The 21,244-nt window shown below is 42.7% G+C and overlaps 1 protein-coding gene across 1 annotated transcript in view; it reads left to right on the top strand.

The window, feature by feature from the left end:
* EGFL6 (EGF like domain multiple 6) overlaps window positions 1-21,244 on the top strand; it is a 51,592-nt gene that overhangs the window by 14,020 nt on the left and 16,328 nt on the right. Inside the window, exons 2-7 of the mRNA XM_039873302.1 lie at window positions 3,405-3,517; window positions 8,593-8,685; window positions 11,799-11,918; window positions 14,604-14,723; window positions 16,098-16,232; window positions 17,954-18,076. Of these exons, the coding sequence (XP_039729236.1) occupies window positions 3,405-3,517; window positions 8,593-8,685; window positions 11,799-11,918; window positions 14,604-14,723; window positions 16,098-16,232; window positions 17,954-18,076 (704 nt within the window). The remainder of the gene's footprint in view (window positions 1-3,404; window positions 3,518-8,592; window positions 8,686-11,798; window positions 11,919-14,603; window positions 14,724-16,097; window positions 16,233-17,953; window positions 18,077-21,244) is intronic.

Below are 21,244 nucleotides of genomic sequence, written 5' to 3'. Positions count from 1 at the left end.
TCTGTGTTGTTAAAGGAAGAGGAAACGCATGTGGGCACGTCATCGAGGTTTGTGACAGGCATGTATGGTCAGGAAACAGGCTCGCTGAGGACCTAGGTGGAAGAGATTTTTGCAACATGAGATAAAGTTACATTACCTTATTCACCAAGGTGTAGGGATAGCTGTTTTTACTAATTTCAATCTTTGCATTCGAATCTGAAGGACAGCAAGACAAATAGCCCAATTAAAAATGGGCAAAGGACCTAAATAGACCTTTCTCCAAAGAAGATCTACAAACAGGCAATAAACACATGAAAAGATGCTCAACATCCTTAGCCAATAGGGAAATGCAAATCAGAACCACAGTGAGATACCACTTCTCACCCACTAGAATGGCTATAATTAAAAAATTGACAATAACAAGTGCCGATAAGAATGTAGAGAAATTGGAACCTTCATACATTTCTGGTGGGAATGTAAAATGATATCGCCATCTTGGAAAACAGTTTGGCAGTTCTTCAAAAAGTTAAACGTATAGTTATCATATGACCCAGCAGTTCTACTCCTATAACCCAAGAGAAATAGAAACATATGTCCACACAAAAACTTGTACACAGTGGTTCGTAGCAGCAGCATTCATAATAGCCAAAAAGTGGAAACGATCAAATGTCCATCAACTGATAAATGGATAAACAAAATTTAGTCTGTCCACGGAATGGAATATGATTCAGCAATAGAAAGGAAGTAGTGATGCATGCCACGGTGTGCATCAACCTTAGAAACATGCTCAGTGAAAGAAGCCAGACACAAAAGGACCACACAGTGTAAGATTACATCTATGCAAAATGTCGGAATAGGCAAATGCGGAGACAAAAAGTAGATTCGTGGTAGCCAGGAGGGAGAGGAGAAGCGGACTAACCACTACCAAATATGAGGTTTCTCTTTGGAGTGAAATGTTTTGGAATTAGATAGTGATGATGGTTGCATAATATGGTGAATATACTAAAACCCACAGAAGTGTACACTTTTAAATGGTACATTTTCTGTTATGTGAATTATATCTCAATGTTTAAAATGCTAAAGAATGATTCTTGAGTATATAGTTGTGTTTGGACTTGCACTTATTTACTCAACGTACTTCATGTTTAATATCTGTGGTTTCTTGTTTGGGCATTATTAGTTATGTGCAGACTGACTCAAGAATATGGTATTCCTCATAGAATTGTTAGTAAACACCACATTAGATTAAGACAGATGGCTGTATTATTTCTCAGTCACAACTCTTTCTGAGACCATCGTGATGCTACTTACTGTGCTGTCCTATGCTGTAATGTATCTATTGACAGTACACTGTGAACTTAAGAGAGCAAAGATCGTGTCATTTTTATCACTGTATGGAATATATAGCAAGCGCTTGATCGATGTTTCACTGTAATACAGTGATACTTAACAGGGGACAGTTTTGCCCCCCAGGGAACATTTGGCAATGTCTAAAGACATTTTTGGCTGATACAACTGGAAGGGTGGGTGCTACTGTAGGTACACCCCAGAGATGCTGCTAAGTATCCTACAATGCACAGGAAAGCCTCTAACAACAAAGATTTATCTGGTAAAAATGTCAGTCATGTAGAGCAACGGTCCACAACCTTTTTGGCACAGAGACTGATGCGCCTATGAGAATCTAATGCCTGATGATCTGAGGTGGGGCTGAGGCGGTGATGCTAGCGCTGGGGAGCACTTGCAAATACAGATGAAGCTTCGCTCTCTTGCCTGCTGCTCACCTCCTGCTGTGTGGCCCGGTTCCTGACAGAACATGGGTTGGTACCGGTCTGCGGCCCGGGGATTGGAGACTCCTGGTGTAGTGGTTGTAGAGATTCAAAAATCCAATCAGAGGTTGAGTGAATAACTTATAAATCCCCAAAATTAATTCCCTTAGAGGATGAAAGAATGTCCCTTTCAAGAAAAAGTAAATAAAATCATCCTCATATTTGGTGTTCTCAGTTAATGAAATGTGATGGACCATGTCTTTGATGTTCATAACTGAATAACCAAGTTGGCGGGAGGGGCAGACCACGAGGGAAAACTGCCATGCTGTTTAACCTCTCAACCTTGACTAAGATGTTATTAACTTGCACAAACTTCAGTCCCGCAGCAGAAAGCACGTGGTAAAATGTGCATTCCTTGTCTGTCAAAGAGCCCAGGAAACATTTTACGGTGTATTTAATATGGAAACATTTTACAGTGTGTTTAATATGCGTGTGGACACAACCCCAGCCCTCCATAGAATATACAACTCAAGTCTTTTCCTCCAGAATCTGGTAGCAGCTATGTCCCGTACTTGGCTGGTAAGTTGGTAATCATATCACAACCTTCACCTATGGCCCAGCATAGTCAGGAGCACTTGGTGGCAGGGCTGGAGATTGGAGTGAGCAAGCTACATACAGTCCACAGGCCAAGGCTGGGTGAGCCTCTGTTTTCACAGGGCTCATGAGCTAAGAATGCTTTCTACCTTCGTAAATGGTTTAAACTAAATCAAAAGAAGAATAGCATCACATGACGCATGAAAAGTATATTCAGTTCAAATTTCGGTGTCTATAAAAAGGGTGTTCTTGAACACAGCCACGCCCATCAGCTACTATTGCCTGCGGCTGCTTTTGCAAATGGACAGAGACTGTATGGCCTACAAAGCATAAAATATTTACCACTTGACTCTTTATGGAAAAAGTTTGCTAACTCCGGCTCCACAGTTAGAGAGTTCAGCAAATTGTGATTCTAGGAGGCAGTGAGGAATGAGAAGGTGCCCTGGGCTGGAGTCCCCATCACCAGCTCTGCGGGGGAAAGGGTGGGCTCCTCTTCATTGAACTGGAGCTTCCTCATCTGTAGCATGGGAGGGCTTCATCGAAGGATGTCTAGACCCCTTTCAGCTCTTGCCTGTCTATAGTTCGTTCACTGGTTCCCAGGTGGCCACTGGGATGAAAGTGTAATAAGTGTAATGCTCTTGTCGGGGACAAAGCCAGAGGGCCAGGGAGTCACGTTACCACACTCAGCACTGGAACAGACACAGACCTGGTATGGCCTCAGTGTCTGTACAGAGCACACTTCAAAACTGGTGCTCTACGAGGTTCAGAAGCGTAAAGTTTGGGCCACTTTCATGTGCGTTTATTTTATAGATTCTATAACCCGATTCTTTTAACACTGGAGGAAGAAGGAAATAGATGACACTAATTATTGGAAAAGGCTGGCATGAAATGGGAGCACAGACTGGCCACCCAGAATTCAGATTTTCAAAATCGAATTTAGTATTTACGGCAGGTTTGTTGAAATGAACCAAGTAATGTCATCTCTGCTGCTCATTTAGTAGCGGGGAAGGGTCTCTGTTTCCCTTTCTGTTTTCTCAGTTCTGACATGTGGCTCTTTATCCACAGTCCAAGCGATCACGGGTTGTCGGCACCAGCACTCCAGCCTGGAGTCTGTCGCTATGGAACCAAAATGGCCTGCTGCTATGGCTGGAGAAGGAGCAGCAATGGAGTCTGCGAAGGTAATTTTGTACAAACTCAGACCACCCTCAAGTAGCAGGCCAGGGTCTTTAGGGTTTTATCTGTGACACCATAAGCTGTCACCAAAGCCAGTGGGTTTCCCAGCAGAGGGACATGGATAACTACCAATATCTGGGTTCCTGTGAGACCTCTTCTCTTCCAAAACATCGCCGACCAGCACCCTAGACATGATTCATTTTTTGTTTTTTGTTTTTTTGACATGATTCGTTTTAGGAGTCTTGCCTTGCCACTTATGTCTGTTGCTGTCTTAGCGAGTATGACTATGTTGTTTGTTACCGTTTCTGTTTTAATCTGGAGAAACTGAGTTGGGCAAAAATATAGGCGAACAAATACCTCCTTCTGATGATAATTTTTTTCCAACTGATTTCTAATAAAATACATTTTTAAATTATGAACCTAACCGGTAGGCTTTAGTCACAAACATGAAAGTAAGCCATTTACTTTATAACTTGATTATAATTCGAAAGTCCGTTGTGCCAGTTTCTAGATGGTTTCAAGGGATGCATGCATATGTGCAAAGATTTTAAGTATTTTTCTAATTCTTTTGTACAAATATCACACTAAGGAATCACACTTTGCCTTGGACATCGTTTCTCAGACCATGTGTCAGGGACTTGGAGAGTCCTCTGATAATTTCAGGAGGGTTGGGGAGGACAGGGATTTGGGTAGAGTTTTGTGGGGTTTTGTTTTTTATATGACTTTCTTTGATTACCAACACTCACAGTGTAGACGAATCAGATCCACATTTAGTTCTCCTGACTGACCGAGATGGGACACATTCCTTCAGTGTAGGAATCTGGTCTCACTGCTCCTGTGTCCCTAGGTCACATATGTCTGAACCTCAATATTTTATCTGTTAAATGGGATAAATACACGATGGCATGTCCCATACACTTTAGGTACTGGTGTACATCACATTAGAGCCTAAACTGTAAAGCACAAAAATATTAGCTATTGTTAAGAATAACAATGCAACCTTCTTTTTGCTGGTCTGTCCCTGCCCCAAACTTCTCCTCTGTCTGTTTCAGTAATATCTGGATAGCCCACAGGTGAGGGCAGAACTTGATAATATGCAAAATCCATGAAACATTGGAAGACAGTGATATAGTTGCTGCATGCTCAATATTATACAAACCTTCCACCATCGCAGTTTCCTTGTGACAAGATCACAGGAGTGTGAAGATACTTGGAAAAGGATCTGCAGGTCAACATTACCCACCTAGATAAAGCAAGTTAGACATCCCCATAGGACCTTGTCAATTGGAAGGGTAGCTTTTCTCACTGATAGTGTCATGATCGAGGGCATTGTCTTGAGAACTAAAATGATGTGGGTGACCTTGGGCAAGGGTAGGTAAGCTCGCCGAGGCTCCATTCCCTCCTCTGCGACATGGAGAGGATAATATCTACTTCAGAGGGTAAAGGGGGTAAGTGTTAGGGGTCCCAGCACACATAGGAAACACCTCATAAATTCCCCTTGTTTCGGAAAGGGCCAGTAACTCTCATCACATACCAGACTTCTGACAGAGCACCAGATGATGGCAGAAGGAAGTGATGGCGGAAGTAAGTGTTGCTTTATTCTTTTTCTAGACACAACATAACACATTTTTGTTTGAAGTCAGTGAGGTGGAAAGGGGCAAAAGCCACGTGGGACACATGATTTGGAAACTCTGTTACAGTCACACGAACCTCAGCACCTACTGCCATAAAACTTGCACGTCTCTGGTGAATAAATGAGGGTGAACCTTGGCTTTCCAGAAGGGCTATTCTGTAACTAGATCAGAGCAGTTTGGCCGGCAATCACGCAGACAGTCACATTCTCAATGCTTTTGTGGACGATATAATGCCATAGGCACGAAAGAATTTAAAGTGAGGTGTTAAGAGAGCAAATGCGGAGGGTTCAAGCAAAGTGCTCGCTGTGCAGGTTTGGTGAGCCGAAGGGCTTGTCAGCACCCCGACTGCACCGGTCAAATGTTCCAGTTAATACCATGATTTTTATATCTAAAATCTGTGTCATATTTTATCCAATTTGCATGATCTTTCTGGATGGCAAAGTCATACGCCCCTGGAAGCACCAAACAGCCGGGTGTTTAGTCCCTGATGCCAGATCTCTGATTCCTAAGCCACAGCATAGGCTGCATGGAGGAGACAAGAACGCATGTCAACCTGCCTGAACAAGCTGAGTCAGACCCCAGCCTGTGAGGCCCCAGTCCACCCAGGCCTTCACCACCGTCCGTCTATTCCCCCTGCATCCCTCCAAGGCCTTGCCTCTCTGCCAGAGCTTTCCAGATCTTGGCCTCTGCCCAGCCTAAATATACTCCCCAGGCAGGGTCTGCTGAACTCATTGTCATTAACCTTCAAATGTATGTCCCTTAGCTAGGTAGGATAAAAAGTTGTCTGCAAACGAATCACTAATTAAAAGCCGCAGATGGAGGAGTTCCAGGGAGAAATGAACAAGACAAGAGAGCTTTACTTTCTCTAAAGCACATTTGAATCTCAGGCCATTTTGGACATACTGAATGTCCTTGTGCTGTGGATTGGCTGTTCAAATGTCAGATCCAAAGTGACTGTAAGCTGAAAATATCTTTCTGGAGCTTTAACCTTAGAGCAGCAAGGACACTGTTCACCATTTCTCCTGTATTCTGTTTGGCATTTATCCTGGGCCTTCCTTCCACATTGAAAATAACTTCCCAGGGAGCAATCAGAGGTCTCAGGGCTTAAAAAAATAAAAGATTTATTTTTTTAACATCTGAACTTCAAGCTGAATCTCCAAGTACGTATCCATAACAAAATAGACACCGGAATTCAAATTCTGTCTCTTTTTTCTCCAAAAGTGGAAAGCATTTTTTTCCCCTAACTTCTCACTTATGATTTATTCAAAGTCATAAAATGTTTCCCTGTTAAAAGTTCTACACCTATTACTTTATTGACTGTTCAAAACTGTTTGAGTATAGCATGTTCACAACACTATTAAATGCAGCAGGAAAAACAAAGAGGAACATTTAAGTCTCTGTTCTGAAGGCATTTAGAATCAGGTAGTAGATGGAAGCCAGATATGTGTCTGATTATTTAATAAGCTGGAGACTGGTCAGTTTCACAGGGGAGGCCTGCCCGAAGCTCTGCAGTGCTCACTAAGCTGAGTGTAAGTTCACATGTGGCTGGAGAAATCTCTGAAGGCTTCTGGAAAGAGGGGCTAGACAAAGTAGTCCCTAAAGGATCTGGAGGGTAGTAACCATTGCAGGGAGGGGGCAGGGTACCCCAGGTGGGGTAATAATAGATAGGAAGAGGCAGAAAGCAAAGGGTAGGCCTAGAGAATGGCAGGCCATTTATTTTGACCACAGTGTTGCCTACATGTAGGGAACAGAATAAGCTAAGGCTGCAAAAGAAGATGGAGGCCAGATCATGTTTATGATGCCTGTACCTTATTCGAGAAGCAATAAAGATTATTTGATGACTTCTGTACAAGGCGTGGCATGATCAGAACTATGCTTTTGAAATATCAGTTTAGTGTCATGTCTGACAGCAGATTTTCTAGGATCAGAGCCTGCAAAGGGGACTCATGTACAAATATTCTGTTGAAGGATGCTGTCAGAAGAAATCTGTAACGGCATGAAGGACCTGGGCAAGGATGTGGTTTCAGGTGAAGGCTAGCTTCAGCCTGATGTCACAGGTAGCTCTGGGGTGTTCATTGCACCAGAGTTTGTCCTGCCCAGAAACCAGACGGTCAGTCACAGGCAGTGATGGAGGAAGAGCGGGGGAGAAGGGGTGTGGTGTAACCTTCCAATATCTGTGGGCAAAGCGGTTCCCATTAGCTAGATAAATATTTGTTCAATGAATGAACTGGTGGTAGGAACAGGGGTAGGATGTGGTAACTGATTCATTTGGGGACAAGAAAATATGGAGATGTCTGAGATATTGATTCCAGATAACTGGGAGACGAATGGTGACATTAACAAAAACTAGGGTTGAATGGGAAGATGCTGGGATCTTTAGGAACAGGCTTGCTCAGAGGTGGACCTACTATGAGTCAGAGAATCAATGGGCAGAGAAGTGAGCAGCATTCCAGGGCAATTGCTGAGTCTTTCTTTCATGCCACGGTCATTTCCTGAGTTCTTACTGGTTCCAAAACCTGCTGACGGCCCTTGATTTCCTACATGCCTTCCCCTGTCTCTCTCATTCAATATTTTGTCTCTCTCTCCCCTTCTTCTCTTTGAGTTTTCCCATTTTCCTTTTTTTCTAGTACTTTTTCTCCCTGTCTCTTCCCTCTCAGATGGATGCAAATTTCCCATCATCTTTGACTATTTTTTTTTCTTGCCCCCAACCCAATCAGTTAAACATTCTCTGTTTTCTCCCGCCACTTCATTCAGCAAACAAATATTTATTGAGTGCCTAATGTGTGTGTCAGGTGTCTGGATACAGAAGTGAATAAAATGGAAAAGCAAATCCTGCCTTTGTCATCCCATCCTCATCCTCATCCTCCTCATCATGCTTTTTCTTCTCATCCTTAGGGCTGGAGGTAGCACGCCTCACCACCTCCAATCTGTGAGTTATTCATTTTTCCTGATGATACACAGCTTTCAAAAGATTTTGATCGTTCAAAAGAAAAATAGAGAAAATACGGAAGAGAAAAAAGAGGCAAGCGACAGAAAGAACAGGGCTCTTAATTAGCACTTACCCCAGGAGTCTCTTCTGACTAGCACATTATACTTCTTTTATTAACTCTTCTGTGTTTACGTGCAAAACTGATTGGCTGTGGTCTGGGAGGCTTTATTTTTCTTCGAATGCCACTGGAGGTGTGGCAGGGCTAAGTCATATTAAAATAAACTGGCACTCGTTGAGGTGGAAGCCATGATGGTGGGGTACAATCTAGTTTACAAGCAAAACACTTTCCAGTATCTTAAAGGTGAGAACAGACTAGAGAGGAAGCAGATCGTCCTTTTTTGTGTCCCCTTAGATTTCTCTGTCATACAGAAGGCGGCTGGCTGAGTTTGACATGCGTGCATTTCACTGTGCTAACTACTCCTGTTCTAGTCTTCAAAATACCTTTTCTTTTTTACAGCTACGTGTGAACCTGGATGCAAGTTTGGAGAGTGTGTGGGACCAAACAAATGTAGATGCTTCCCAGGATACACCGGGAAAACCTGCAGTCAAGGTCAGTGAAACAGACCAGGGCCCTAGTACAAACCTACCTTCCAGAAGCATTTCAATCATTGCAGTGGGGTTTGTGACACAATATAGTGCTCAGGATGTCATAGACTTTAACTCGAAACTTCAGATGAAAGTGATTTCAGAACTAAAATTTTCAATCTCTTCTAGAAAGATGTAGACATCTTTCCGATACTTTTTGTCAAGAGGCCAGATAACAGGTCTTTCTTTTCTCTAAATGAATATTTTTATTCTATTTTAAGCTACCGAAGTAATGCATGTTTTCCACTCAAAGAATCCAACAGTTCAAAAAGGTATAAATTAACAAGTGAGAATGTCCACCCCCGTGCTTACCCCAGCCAGTTAAGTCTGTCCTGGATCTCTGCAGGCCTCAGCGTTTCTGATGGGCATCTTCTCATGTCAACGCAGACAGAGCTACCTCAAGCTTTTCAAGACTGTGTCCTAATCCATAGTGTGAATGCTTTTATCATTTATGTAAAAAATACTTTATTTAACCGCTATCGTCTAAGTTGTCTCCAGTTATTTGCCATTGTAAACAATGCTAAATCAGACATCATTCTATGTATATTCTTGTATCCCGAGTGGTTATGTTTATAGGATAAATATCTACAGGTGGGATTGTTGGGTAGAATGACTTGCATATTTTTATTGTAATTGACATACTTTAAAAGGCAATTTGTGACTTTTGTCATAGGCTGTTTAGCGGAAGATGGTAAAGAGTTTATTGATAATATTGAGAACTGTGGTTCTCAATCTGGGCAGTTTTGACCCCTAGGAAGAGTTTTTAGATTAAAAACAGGTTCCCGGTTAGATTTAAACTTCAGATAAACAACAAATAATTTTATAGGGTACGCATGTTCCAAATATCGCACGGGATATGTGTATACTAATAAAGTATTAGTCATTTATCTGAAATTCAAATTGAACTGAGTATCCTGTTTGCTGAATCTGGGAACCTTACCCAAGAGGACAGCTGAAGTTGTTTTGAAGGGGTTACTACTGGCATCTAGTGTCCGGGGATGCTGCTAACCATCCTACAGGGCACAGGGCAGCCCCCCGCAACGAAGAATGATTTGACCCGAATGTCAACAATGCTGAGATTGAGAACCCCTGGCATGAAGAAACCTGTAACAATTAAGAACATGTTCCCAGTTCTTTAACACAGTTGAGCAAAGAACAGCAAATCAAGTTCAACTGCCCTTAAGAAAGGTTGCCATGATTCTAGAAGGAAGAATGGGGTTGCAGAGAAAGGCAGGCACCCACTCCACTCTGCCATGCCCAGCCCTTGCCACCCAGCCCAGAGGTTAGCCGTGCACACTGAAACAGCCTTTCTATGAGCTGCCGGTCCTGTAGCCTCAGAGAGGAGTCTGTGAATCTCTTCTCTCCCACCAGCAGCATACAGGCCAGCGCCCTAGGGTGCTTCCTAGAACCACGTCCAGCTGCTTGAGAGAGGTGCATCAAGAATCGTGGTCTCATAAGTAGTCATTCAGCTGCATCCCCGACTTGGGGTTTCATACAAGGAAACCTGTTTTTCCAAATGTCTTAGATTCTGTACCAAGACACCTTCTAAGAGATTTGGAACAGAGAAGAAATTTTTCATGCTGGTTGTCAAGTCTCAGTAAAATATTAACATTAAGGGAATGATCCAGTTGGCTTGAGTTTGGGACTGTCTGTCTCCCTACCACAGCCTCCCTGCCCCGGGGCACCCTGATCAAAGGCCAGATATATCTGATCATGGTGACAGGTCTCAGCCCTCCACTGATGTCTTTCCCAAAAATGCTTCTTCCAAGAGACCAGTGAGTCACCTTTGGGTTAGGGCCAAGTAGGGGGTAATCCTGGATTTCTCATTCTGTTCAGTCCCCTTTTGAAGCGATTAGGATCCATTTGGAAGCTGGTAGGGTGCAGGGGATGGGCAATGGAGAAGGGGCTTTCACACGTCCAGCTAGGGTGTCAGAGAAATCTGCATATAAGGTCCTTTTCAGAGGCAAAAGCAGCCACTTCCTTATTTTCAAGGATACACTTTGCCTGCTGCCATGCTGAATTTTTGTCGTACGAGGAATGTGCTTGTTTTCTCCTCTTTCACTTCTTTGAGAGGTTCGGACATGAGGCACCCACATGACAGCATTTCCTCAACCCAAGGCTTCCTTCTGTATCATTTTTCATTTTAATAAAAAAGTTATTTATTCTTAATATTTAGAAGTTTTTAGAAAACACTAAAAAACGCAGAGAAGGAAGTCAGTCTCACAACCTGATTATTAGCATTTAGATCCTAGCCTTCTAGGCTTTTTTTTTTTTCCCTGGGAATTTTTTAATATAAATTTAGTTTGGTGGGACCTCCCGAAATAACAAGTGACAGACAGGTGGCTGTGCTGTCGGCATCTGTCATAGGTTGCCTGGGATAGCATTAAAGACAGTATTATCTAAATCGTGTATTTATAACTTTTTACTCAAGCAGTCCACACACAGAATTGTGTATATGTCAAAAATGTACAGCTCAATGAATTTTCGAAAACACCCATATTACTGGTATTCAGATCAAGAAGCAGAAACTTAACAGCCTACCCCCTCACACTCTCGTCTAGTCATTTGTCCGCAACCGCCAACAACCACAGATTAGTTGTCCCTGTGTTTTAATGTGCATGTTGTCTCCAGCTTCTTCCACTCAATATCACATTCGTGAGCTTCATCCACTGATACTTGTAGTTGCAGTATGTTCAGTCTTGTTGCTCTGTAGTTTTCCTTCTCGCGAGTATACAGGTCGTTTATCCATCCTTCTGTTGGGAGTTTTCTGGTGAGCAATATCCATGTTTCTGTTGGGTAGACACCCAGAAGTGGAATCGCTAGGTCATGGGCGTGTCTATATCTAGAGTTAGTAGATACTGCCAGTTTTCCAAAATGGTCGTTCCTGTTTACATTCCCTCCAGCGGTGTAGCTCACTGCGCATCCTCACCAATCCTTTAATGAATGTCAGAGAAAAAGCGAGTCATTGTCCCATGTCCCCACTCTCACAGGTGGGTTCCAGGGAAGCCAGCCCAGTCCCGCATCTGGATGTTTCTCGATTCAGTTCACCTTTCTCCATGTTCTAACTGCCCCCTGCAGATGTGAACGAGTGTGGAGTGAAACCACGGCCATGCCAACACAGGTGTGTGAACACTCATGGGACCTACAAGTGCTTTTGCCTCAGCGGCCACATGCTCATGCCAGATGCCACGTGCGCCAGTAAGTTTCAACAGCCAGGCTCCTCTCAGTCAACCTTTGAGGCTTGATGTTTGCCATTTGATGATACTTGGGCAAAAGTTGACTTGAGTGATCTGAAGGCGGCAGAAGCGAGGGTGACAACCAAACCAAATTTAACATCGCCTCAGGCTAAAACACTTTTGCTGCATCTTTAATTGTGGCAAAACACATGTAACGTGGAATTCACCACGCTAACCATCTTAAAGTGTACAATTCAGTGGCATTTAATACATTCGCGATGTTTTACAACCATCACCAGTAATTCCAGAACAGCTTCTTCCCCCCAAAAAGAAACCTATGCCCATTAACAGCCACACCCACCTTCCTCCCCATTGCCTCCGGCAACGACCCATCTGCTCTGTCTCTATGGATGTGGCTATTCTGGATACTTTTTAAATAAAAAGATAAACTAAAGAGAAAAATAAAGTACATATCTATACATATTCAGGGATGGGTTGAATTTCTTCAGGAAAATAAGCATGTTGAATAAAATCAGCATATTGTTTTAGGAAGGTGATAAACTTAAATTCTATCTTGACATGAATTCTTCCCATCGACTACCTTTCTCACGCCCCTTGCCCCACACTCAAAGATTAGTGACTCTTGTTGGAAATACATTGCGATTCACATTCCTGAAAAGAAAAGCCCTTCTGTGATAAAGAGAAACCCATGTGCTGGGGAAGGGTAAGAGTCTATATCCATTCCTTTATGGAGAAGGAGGGCTTTTCAGGTTTTATGTTGCAGCTGAAAGGTAAACCCATCCTCCCTGCCTCCATCCCATCCTCCTTCCCCTCTTCCCATCTCTCTTTCTTCTGCTCCGCTGCCCCCCACAAGCCTGGAGCCTGTGCCTTCTGCCAGCTTCCTGTGGTTGCAGAAGTCTCACAGCCTTTCCAACCCATCCTGGGCTTTCCCGTGGTTATAAAATCTTGGCTAATGCACAGCTTACTACTCCCCTGGCTCGACCTTGCGCTGTCCGTCCTTGGTGAAGTGCCCCAACATCACAGGTCATCTAGATTCTTCGTTAGCAAGGAAACTGTAGAGATAAAGCAGGCATTCTAAGAGTCATTTAAAAAAAATACCTTACTGTTATAAATTAAACAGAAACCCACAAGAGACAAATCCATAGCTTAACAAATTGTAAAAGGCGAGCACCCATGTAACCACTACCAAATGGATCTTGACCAGAACTCCCCTCCCCCGTGGGAACCAACATTCAGGTTTTTATAGTAATCACTTAACATTTTCGAAAAGATATATGCTAATGGATGTTCCTGAAACATTTCTTGAAAGCCTAGTCAGTGCCAAAAAAGATATCTTTCCTCCAATGGAAAGATAGAATTAGGTAAATTTTGAAAATTAATTTTAAAAGAAGATAACTAAGAGAAGGAAGAATAAACTAGAAATATAAGCATCGGTAGATATTGTTACATTACCTTGGCCTGTGTATCTAACCCTGTGCCCTCTTTGTCTATTTCGGTATATGTAGCGTTGCCCATGCCTCCCTGTTTATATATAGCTCAAAGTGTCCAGCTAGCCTTGGACCTCTCTCCCGGAGGCTGATTGTATTTCACCTGGCCCCTTACAGTCTGTTTTGTCTAGCTGGGCGATCGGCATGTTATAGGTGGGGTGGATGAAGAGAGTATATTCAACATGATCCCCTGTTGTAGAAACTTATGATCCACACATACTGGACCCCTGCTGAGGAAATGCATTTGTATAAGTTATGTTTAGCAATGAGTGCAGAAAAATCTAACTAAATTATCTCTAAATTATGCTAAAAAAGCCAGAGGTAGCAATTCCAGAACAGCTTAGCAAAGACTCAGTGTCTGCCATCCTCAGGGTGTTGATTTCATTCTCACGCTTGTGGCCTCACAGTTACAATTTGGCTGCCCTTGCTCCGGATATCACATATACATTTAAGGTAAACAAGACAAAGGGGAAAGTGGTGATGCCAGTGAATGAACGCCTCCATGTCAGTCCCTACTATCATGCAGCAGCATCTTTTCCAGAAGTCCCATTCCTTCCAACAGACTCATCTGTATATCTCTTTAGCCACAACTGGGTCATGTGGCCACTCCTTATTGCTAAAAGGGAAACTGGGAAAAGGGTAAGTATCTGGCTTTTCAGCCTCGATGATGACATGGCAAGAGAAAAAGGGGTCCAGAATGGCTTTTAGGTAGTCGATCAGTTGTATCTGCCACATGTTTTAATACTGGCACCTAAAAGAACAAGCCTCATGACTCGAGTGATTCTCATTGAGGCTAGACATGGAGAGATTTCTCGAATGGATTCTTTTACTCCGATTACTCAGATTGATCACCTACATCAGAAGGTGCGTATCCTGTAGAGACCAGCCCGGTGACATACAGCAGTGATTGGAGCTCATGCAGGAGGAGAGAGAGTTGCAGTCTTTGTGAACTGAGGGGTGCGTGCCCCACCTAAGGACAGTCAAACTCAGTGCATTGGCCAACAAAACCGACCATGGGGCCACCAAAGCACCACCCTTGCCCAGATTCCATTTGGCTCTCCATCTTGTTCTTAAACAAAGAAGCTTGTCCTATAATACCATTCCACGTGTTATATTTAATGTCCCAGAATTCAGAGGTGGTTTCTCAGTAAGCGCTTTTTATCATCTTGGAAAAGTCTAATCCTTACCTACTCTTTCAGACTCTAGGACGTGTGCCATGACAAACTGCCAATATAGCTGTGAAGACACAAAGGAAGGGCCGCAGTGTCTATGTCCATCCTCGGGACTCCGCCTGGCCCCAGACGGAAGAGTTTGCATCGGTAGAGCCGCAGGCATCGCCTCCACTCCCTCTCTTCCCTCGCCTGCTCCCTTGACTGGATTCCTCCTTTTTCATTTGTCACTATCTGCTTGCTGACTAGACATCACAAGCTCCTAAAAGTACAGACTTATGTCCATTTCTGTAACAACGTTTTTACCCACATTTGCTCTAGACACACTTTGGGATGCTAGAAACAATACTTCTCTATTATTTTGGGGTTGTCGAATGCCACAGTGAAAAAAGGATAAAAATAATTTTATTTCAGTATATTTACCCCGTGCATTTTACTTTGACCACCAAATTGTATATCCTCACAGCACTGTACTTAATTAAATTATACTAAATATACATAATATTTAGAGCAAGGAGCACATAGCATTAATAAGAGATGTCAAACCAAATCAGAATGTTGAAAGAGTTCTTAATCTTTTTTATGTAAATAAGGAAATATCGGTATGATTTAATATTCTTATTTCCTTACTGCAGTAGAAATATTTTTCAGTCAAGATGCTGGATGTTTATCTTAAATGTACATAACTTTATAAACTGTATTTAGAAAGCTCAGCCAAATAGATCCTAGATCAGTTAAACACTTTTTAAAAAATCATGTAAATTAAAATTTTAGCTCTGCTCTTTGAGAGTAATCAAAGATTTAATTAGAATCACAGGGTTTAGTACTCTGTAGTAAAATAAAGTTTATATGACAAGGCTAATTCCTGCCCAAACTAAATCTAAATTCCCACCCATCTCTTCGATTTGTCGGGTGCTATTTTTATTGGAAGGGGCAAGAGGATGTGCATGAAAAATAATTTTTGTCAGTCCATCACTGACTTATTATTTTAAGAATGCAAAGGAAACAATAAGCCAGCATCAACTTGTATGTTTAACCACAGATCCAAAATAACAACATAACATGCATTTGATTTGATATCCAAGAGTGAAAGCGAAGCCTGAGTCTTAATGGTTTGATAGACAGAGCTGTCGGCCCCTCTGATAATGTGACTCTCGATGGTAGAAAAGAAAGGAAGCCTGTTATTTGCCAAAGTTGCATCATTCCTTTATAACACTTGACCCACAATTTACATTTAAGTGCATTCTTAGGAAACCACATTTCTGTTATTTGGGTCAGTATTGCAAGACTTAGAGGAGCTTGCTAATAATTCTTTTGTAAAATGAAAACTTGTAATGTTCAGATATTCAGCTCGCTTTAAGTGTACCTGTCTGTTTTCAAATTTTATATATGCTGTACAGTATACATAGCTGGAAAAATATTAATTCACTCAGCAGACATGAAGAGTGCGTGTACGTGCATATGTATTTCAGAGCAAGAGCACTTTTCTTACTGTCTCTGACACCTTCTGGTTCTACATCCTAGATATTGATGAATGCACCTCTGGTAAAGCCGTCTGCCCCTACAAGCGAAGATGTGTGAACACGTTTGGAAGCTACTATTGCAAATGTCATGTTGGTTTCGAACTGAAATATATCAGTGGCCGATATGACTGTATAGGTAAGATTTGGTGGTGTCTTTTCCTTTTCCCTCTCCCTACCACCTGTAGCCTTTCTCTAGAGCCGTTTGAATTCAGTCTATTAGTTGAACAATCTACTGTACCGACCAGTTTAACAACACAGAAGAAGTTACATATTTTACATTTCTGGCATTTAGGGAACTCTGATGACCTGAGTTACATGAAGCCAGTTCTGTAAAGTTTTAAAGTAGGGAAATTCAGTCTATATAGCTCTCTTATAGGAACAAATATCTTGAAATGATTTCTGTGGCCTTTTTTAAAAAATTGGTCGGTTTTGTTTTTTAAGTTTGGATTTTTTTGTCCGGATGCAAATCTAAAAATGGGAACAATAAAGCAGTTTCTATATTTGATAAAAGAAAGAATAACAAGGCCTACTTAATCTCGATCTCGGTGATCTGTTCATGACCGTTGCCATGAAGGTGGCTTTACAAACAGGTGGAGGTAAAGGCACGTGCTCTTTCCTCTCTCTTTCAGCCCTGTCATATTTCAAGTTCCACATCCTGTCAGATATCCCATTTCCAGGGTCACTGAAGCCACTCTGATAAGATTCTGGTATCAGTTAGCTATGGGCCTGATCTTTGTGAAAAAAAAAAAACTATTTTATCCCTTAGGGAAGGGATCCCAAGTCTCAATGAGCAAGCGAAGGTGGGTGTTGGGGGGCTCTTGGACACCTTCCCAGCGAAGGGAAGTTTGGTCTCCCTGTAGAATCCTAGTCACATAACATGTAGCAAACATGCACGTGATGTAGAAAGCTAACAAACAGTTGGGGGAAAAGTAGGGTTTCTTTCAACCCTACACTCAGAGCGTCCCAGGACACATCCTGTGTAATTGTGTTGGGGCGACACTCAGTTTCTGGGTGTTGAACAGTCTTGTGAAGGTCCCACAGCTCTTCTCTCAAATCTTCTCAAACACAAGGGCTGTTCTAGGCAGACTGGTGAACCCCCTACAGACCCGCCCAGCTCTGTAATCAGTGATGCTGAGTCACACAGCACAAGCCTGTTCCGTGATACCTACAGGGAGGTCCCACAGGACAGGGTGCAAAGTCATATGGAGAGCTTCCAAAGGAAAGAAATCTTTGTGATTTTAAAAGTGATGGAGATTAGCATCCGAGCTCCCTTTGCGACTAAATTAAAAACAGTAGGCTATTGTGTGTGCATCTGTCTACAAAAGCTGCAGCTCGGCAGTAGGGTGGAGCAGAGGGCAAATGAGCCTCTCACCTAGGTGGAATTCACAAACTTTCCTAGTCTACATCCAGCAGACAAGCTCGGACTAGCCTGACCCTTGCTCCTGGCAGTCTTTGAACAAAATGCCTATGAATTCAGGTCATGTCAATGGTTCTTAACCCATCTTGTCCTTCTTTGCTTAGGAGTTCCAAGTCCTTCCATGTATAAAATTTATTTTCTGATATTGTGATTTAGTTCTAAATTAAGCTGATGAAAAAGTTAAGAAAACAACCTAAGCATCTTATAGATTTCAGCAGTATTGATCAGCAGATAAAACGGCCGTGGGGGAAGTGAGCTGCAGACACACTCCCTACGTACTGGGTAAGCCGGGGCTCTGCGCCAAGGTGCAGTTCTCAGGCCACACTTGGTTTGTTGGCCATGTTGGTGGCTGGCCCTGGAGCTGCTCGAGTGTAAGGGATGATAGTCTTTCAGCACGCCGTGTTACTACAAGTTTGTTCACAGGATGTTCACATTTTTAGATGTAAATGAATGTGCTGTGAATACCCATACGTGCAGCCTCTACGCCAATTGCCTCAATACCCAAGGATCCTTCAAGTGCAAGTGCAAGCAGGGATACAAAGGCAGTGGACTTCAGTGTTCTCGTAAGTAGCATTTGGTCATGATGTCTTAAGTATTCCCAATAAAAGCATTCTCTCCATGTCTCTTTACTCCCTTCATATATTTCTCTGTCCATCTGTCCATCCGTCTATCTCTCTCTCTCTCTTCCTTCCTTCCCTCCCTGATGCCTCCCCCTTCCCCTCCTTATGTATGTGACTGTGCATGCAGTATTTGAAAATTTAACTCTGCCTCAGTCTTGTCTTCTCTGCTAATTGGACCACATCTCTAATACTTACTGAAGTCGTAGGTACTAAAAGAATAGCAAGAGTTCTGGATATTTTTCTCGTTGCAGCAGACTTTCAAATATTGAAAATAAGATGTAAAGACAAATGACACTGAGCAAATGTATCTGTCGGGATAGGCTAGATTACGGTGCAGGAACAAGCAATCCTAAAATGTCAATGCTTAGGACCACAAAAGATTTTTAACCATGTGAATCAGGACTTTTCCCAGAATGCACAACCAAAACAAAGTATGATGAAGCTGATGTCACTTTATCTGTCATCCTCAAACCTGGATTTATATTTGTAATGTGTAGCACAGAGTCCCATTCTTCTTGCTCGTTAAGTTCCTTAATGCTTAGGTGGTAAAATCTTAAATTTATAAACCAAATGTATAACAATAGAATGCTACTGCTATTAACATCTACAACAGTAATCATTTATTTCTTACTCATGCTATGTCTGAAGAGAGTTATCAGGCTGTTTATTTTCAATGTAGTCACTTAGGAACCCAGACTGACAGAGGTCCTACAATCTATGGTACCAAGGTATCAATTTGAGGCCTCAGGGTCTGTCACAGCAGGAAAAGAAGTATGGACAATCACGCCCCAGCTCTTAATTAATATAATCCTGCCATACATCTCAAAAGAAGAGAAAACTAGAAATCACGATAAGCACCCCCAAATGTCTACCAAGGCAATCCAGCAACAGTGAGAGAGCGGTCATTCCTCTGGCAAACAGTATCTTACAGAATTTAACCTCATCCAGGCCTGTCCCTCTGGTTGTGTCCTTTTTGGCTCATTGGGTGACTAGATATGTTTCCTGCCCTGACCATTCTCTCTCATATACCCCTAAGCTGAGTTCCCACGTGTTCCAGTAAATATGACTTCAAGTTAGACCTTGACGTGTGTCACATCCGATGACACAACAAGAATGGCCATTCAGTGATGGCAAAAATAAACTGTCCATACATGATAGACACTGAGTAGCACACACATAAATGGTTCGCATCAGAGTATCCCAGCAGGTTCCAGTTGACCGCCTCTGGACGGAGTATGTACAAAAGAATATAACCAGAGAAAGTGAGTCTGGAAACAGATTCGATGACAACATGCCAAAGAGCTGGGCAGCGTTTAGTCTGGAAGAAAAACACAGTGTGGAAAAGCATAAATCGTGTCCATAAATATTTTAAGGAATGTGAAATTAAAGTGGCTTCCCAAAGCAGACTGAGACCAAATGGGCAGAGGTTACATTTGCTCTTAAAAACGACTGCCAGATATCCCAGCATGGAGCAGGCACTCTGCTGAGCTAGGGACCTTCCACTGCACAGGCTTTCCCTGCGGGCTCTGGGAGGGATGCCTGCTGTAGCTACAGATGGGATTAAATGGCCACTCACTCTCCAGCAACCCAATGTTGTGCTGTCTATCCCTCAGTATGGATGTGCCTGTGATGTCCTTCTGGAACTTTATTCAAGGAAGGAAAGAGAGATCGGCTGCCTGTGCAGGGCTGTGCATGGGGGCAGTAAGGGAAGGGATGCCATAACCTTGAGAGGCTCCTGGAGAGGTGGCCAAATAAATCAGTTTCTGTCTTGGCTGAGCAGCTGAGGGCTCCATCAGGCCACCAAATTTGAACACGTGCATTCCAGGCTCACTTGTCTCAGGCAGTGTGGTGTAGTGATCCGCAGCTCAGGCTCGGGAGCTAGAATGGCCTGAATCTAAATCCCAGCTCCGCCCCATACTTGACCTTTAGCAAGTTTCTTAACCTCTCTGAACTTGTTTCTTCTTATCCAAAATGGGGCTCCCGGTCATCCTGCGCTGGGTGCTGCTGACGGACCAGGCCGCGATCCCTCAGGGTTCCCTAATTTCATCGAGGCAGGCTGGACAGTTCCATGCATGTCCCTAGTCCCAGAGCAGTGCACTCTCTGTGCATCGTGACCTTCCAGCTTTCTCTAGAAGGCTGCTCAGCCCCCTGTAGGTACAACCCAGAGTTAACACCCCCAGAGACAACCCTCAACCAGTGGGTCCAGCAGTCTGTAGATAAATACGATGGAATATTACTCAGCCATAAAAAAAAAAAATTCTACCATTTGTAATGACATGGCTGGACCTAGAGGGTATGACGTTGAGTGACATAAGTCAGACAGAGAAAGATAAATACCATATGATTTCACTTATATGCTGAATCTAAGGAACAAAAGGAACAAACTAATCTAAAAGAGACTCACAGATATAGAGGACAATCTGGTGACGACCAGAGGGAGGGAGATTGGAGGGCTGGGAGAAAGCGGTGAAGAGTTAAAGAAGTACAAATTAGTAGTTGATAGATGGTCACGGGGATGGGGAGCACGGCATAAGGAATACAGTCAGCAGTAATGTGATGGCTAGGTGGAGAGCCAGAGGAAAGAGCAATTAGTGGGATCATTTCATAAACTATATAAATGTCTAACCAGTGTACTGTATACTTGAAACTAGTAAAAAGAAATCTTTAAAAAAAAGACCCAGCTTCTCCCTCACAGGGTGGGACACTTTTGAGGTGTGTTCTACATTGAGCTGATTGGTTTTGCAAAAGTCCAGACTATGTTGCAATATAGAAGAGGAGTTAGTAGATGATCCTCGTGTGCCCTCTCTACCCAGAGGAAGGAGCATCCTACATGTAGATGCGTATTTTTTTTTTACTGTTCTAATACATGTAAGTATTAATAATACACTATGAGATAATTTGGCCTTAATTTGACAGCAGCTATACTTCATTCTAAGAAAATCAAAACTTTGATATTGTGCTACTTGGAAAATTTAAGAAAATGCACTATGTCATTGAGTTATGAGGAGCATGGCTTCTAGAATCAAATTACCTTGGCTTGATTCCTGGCTCCCTAGCCTACCGCCTGTGGACTGAGAACAAATTATTTAATCTTTCAGTGACTCAGTTTCC

This window comes from Pteropus medius, unplaced genomic scaffold (assembly GCF_902729225.1).
Source record: "Pteropus medius unplaced genomic scaffold, Ma_sr-lr_union100, whole genome shotgun sequence".
Classification (NCBI taxonomy): Eukaryota; Metazoa; Chordata; class Mammalia; order Chiroptera; family Pteropodidae; genus Pteropus; species Pteropus medius.
Note: the sequence above shows the minus strand (reverse complement) of the source record. Positions and strands in the feature narration are given on the sequence as shown.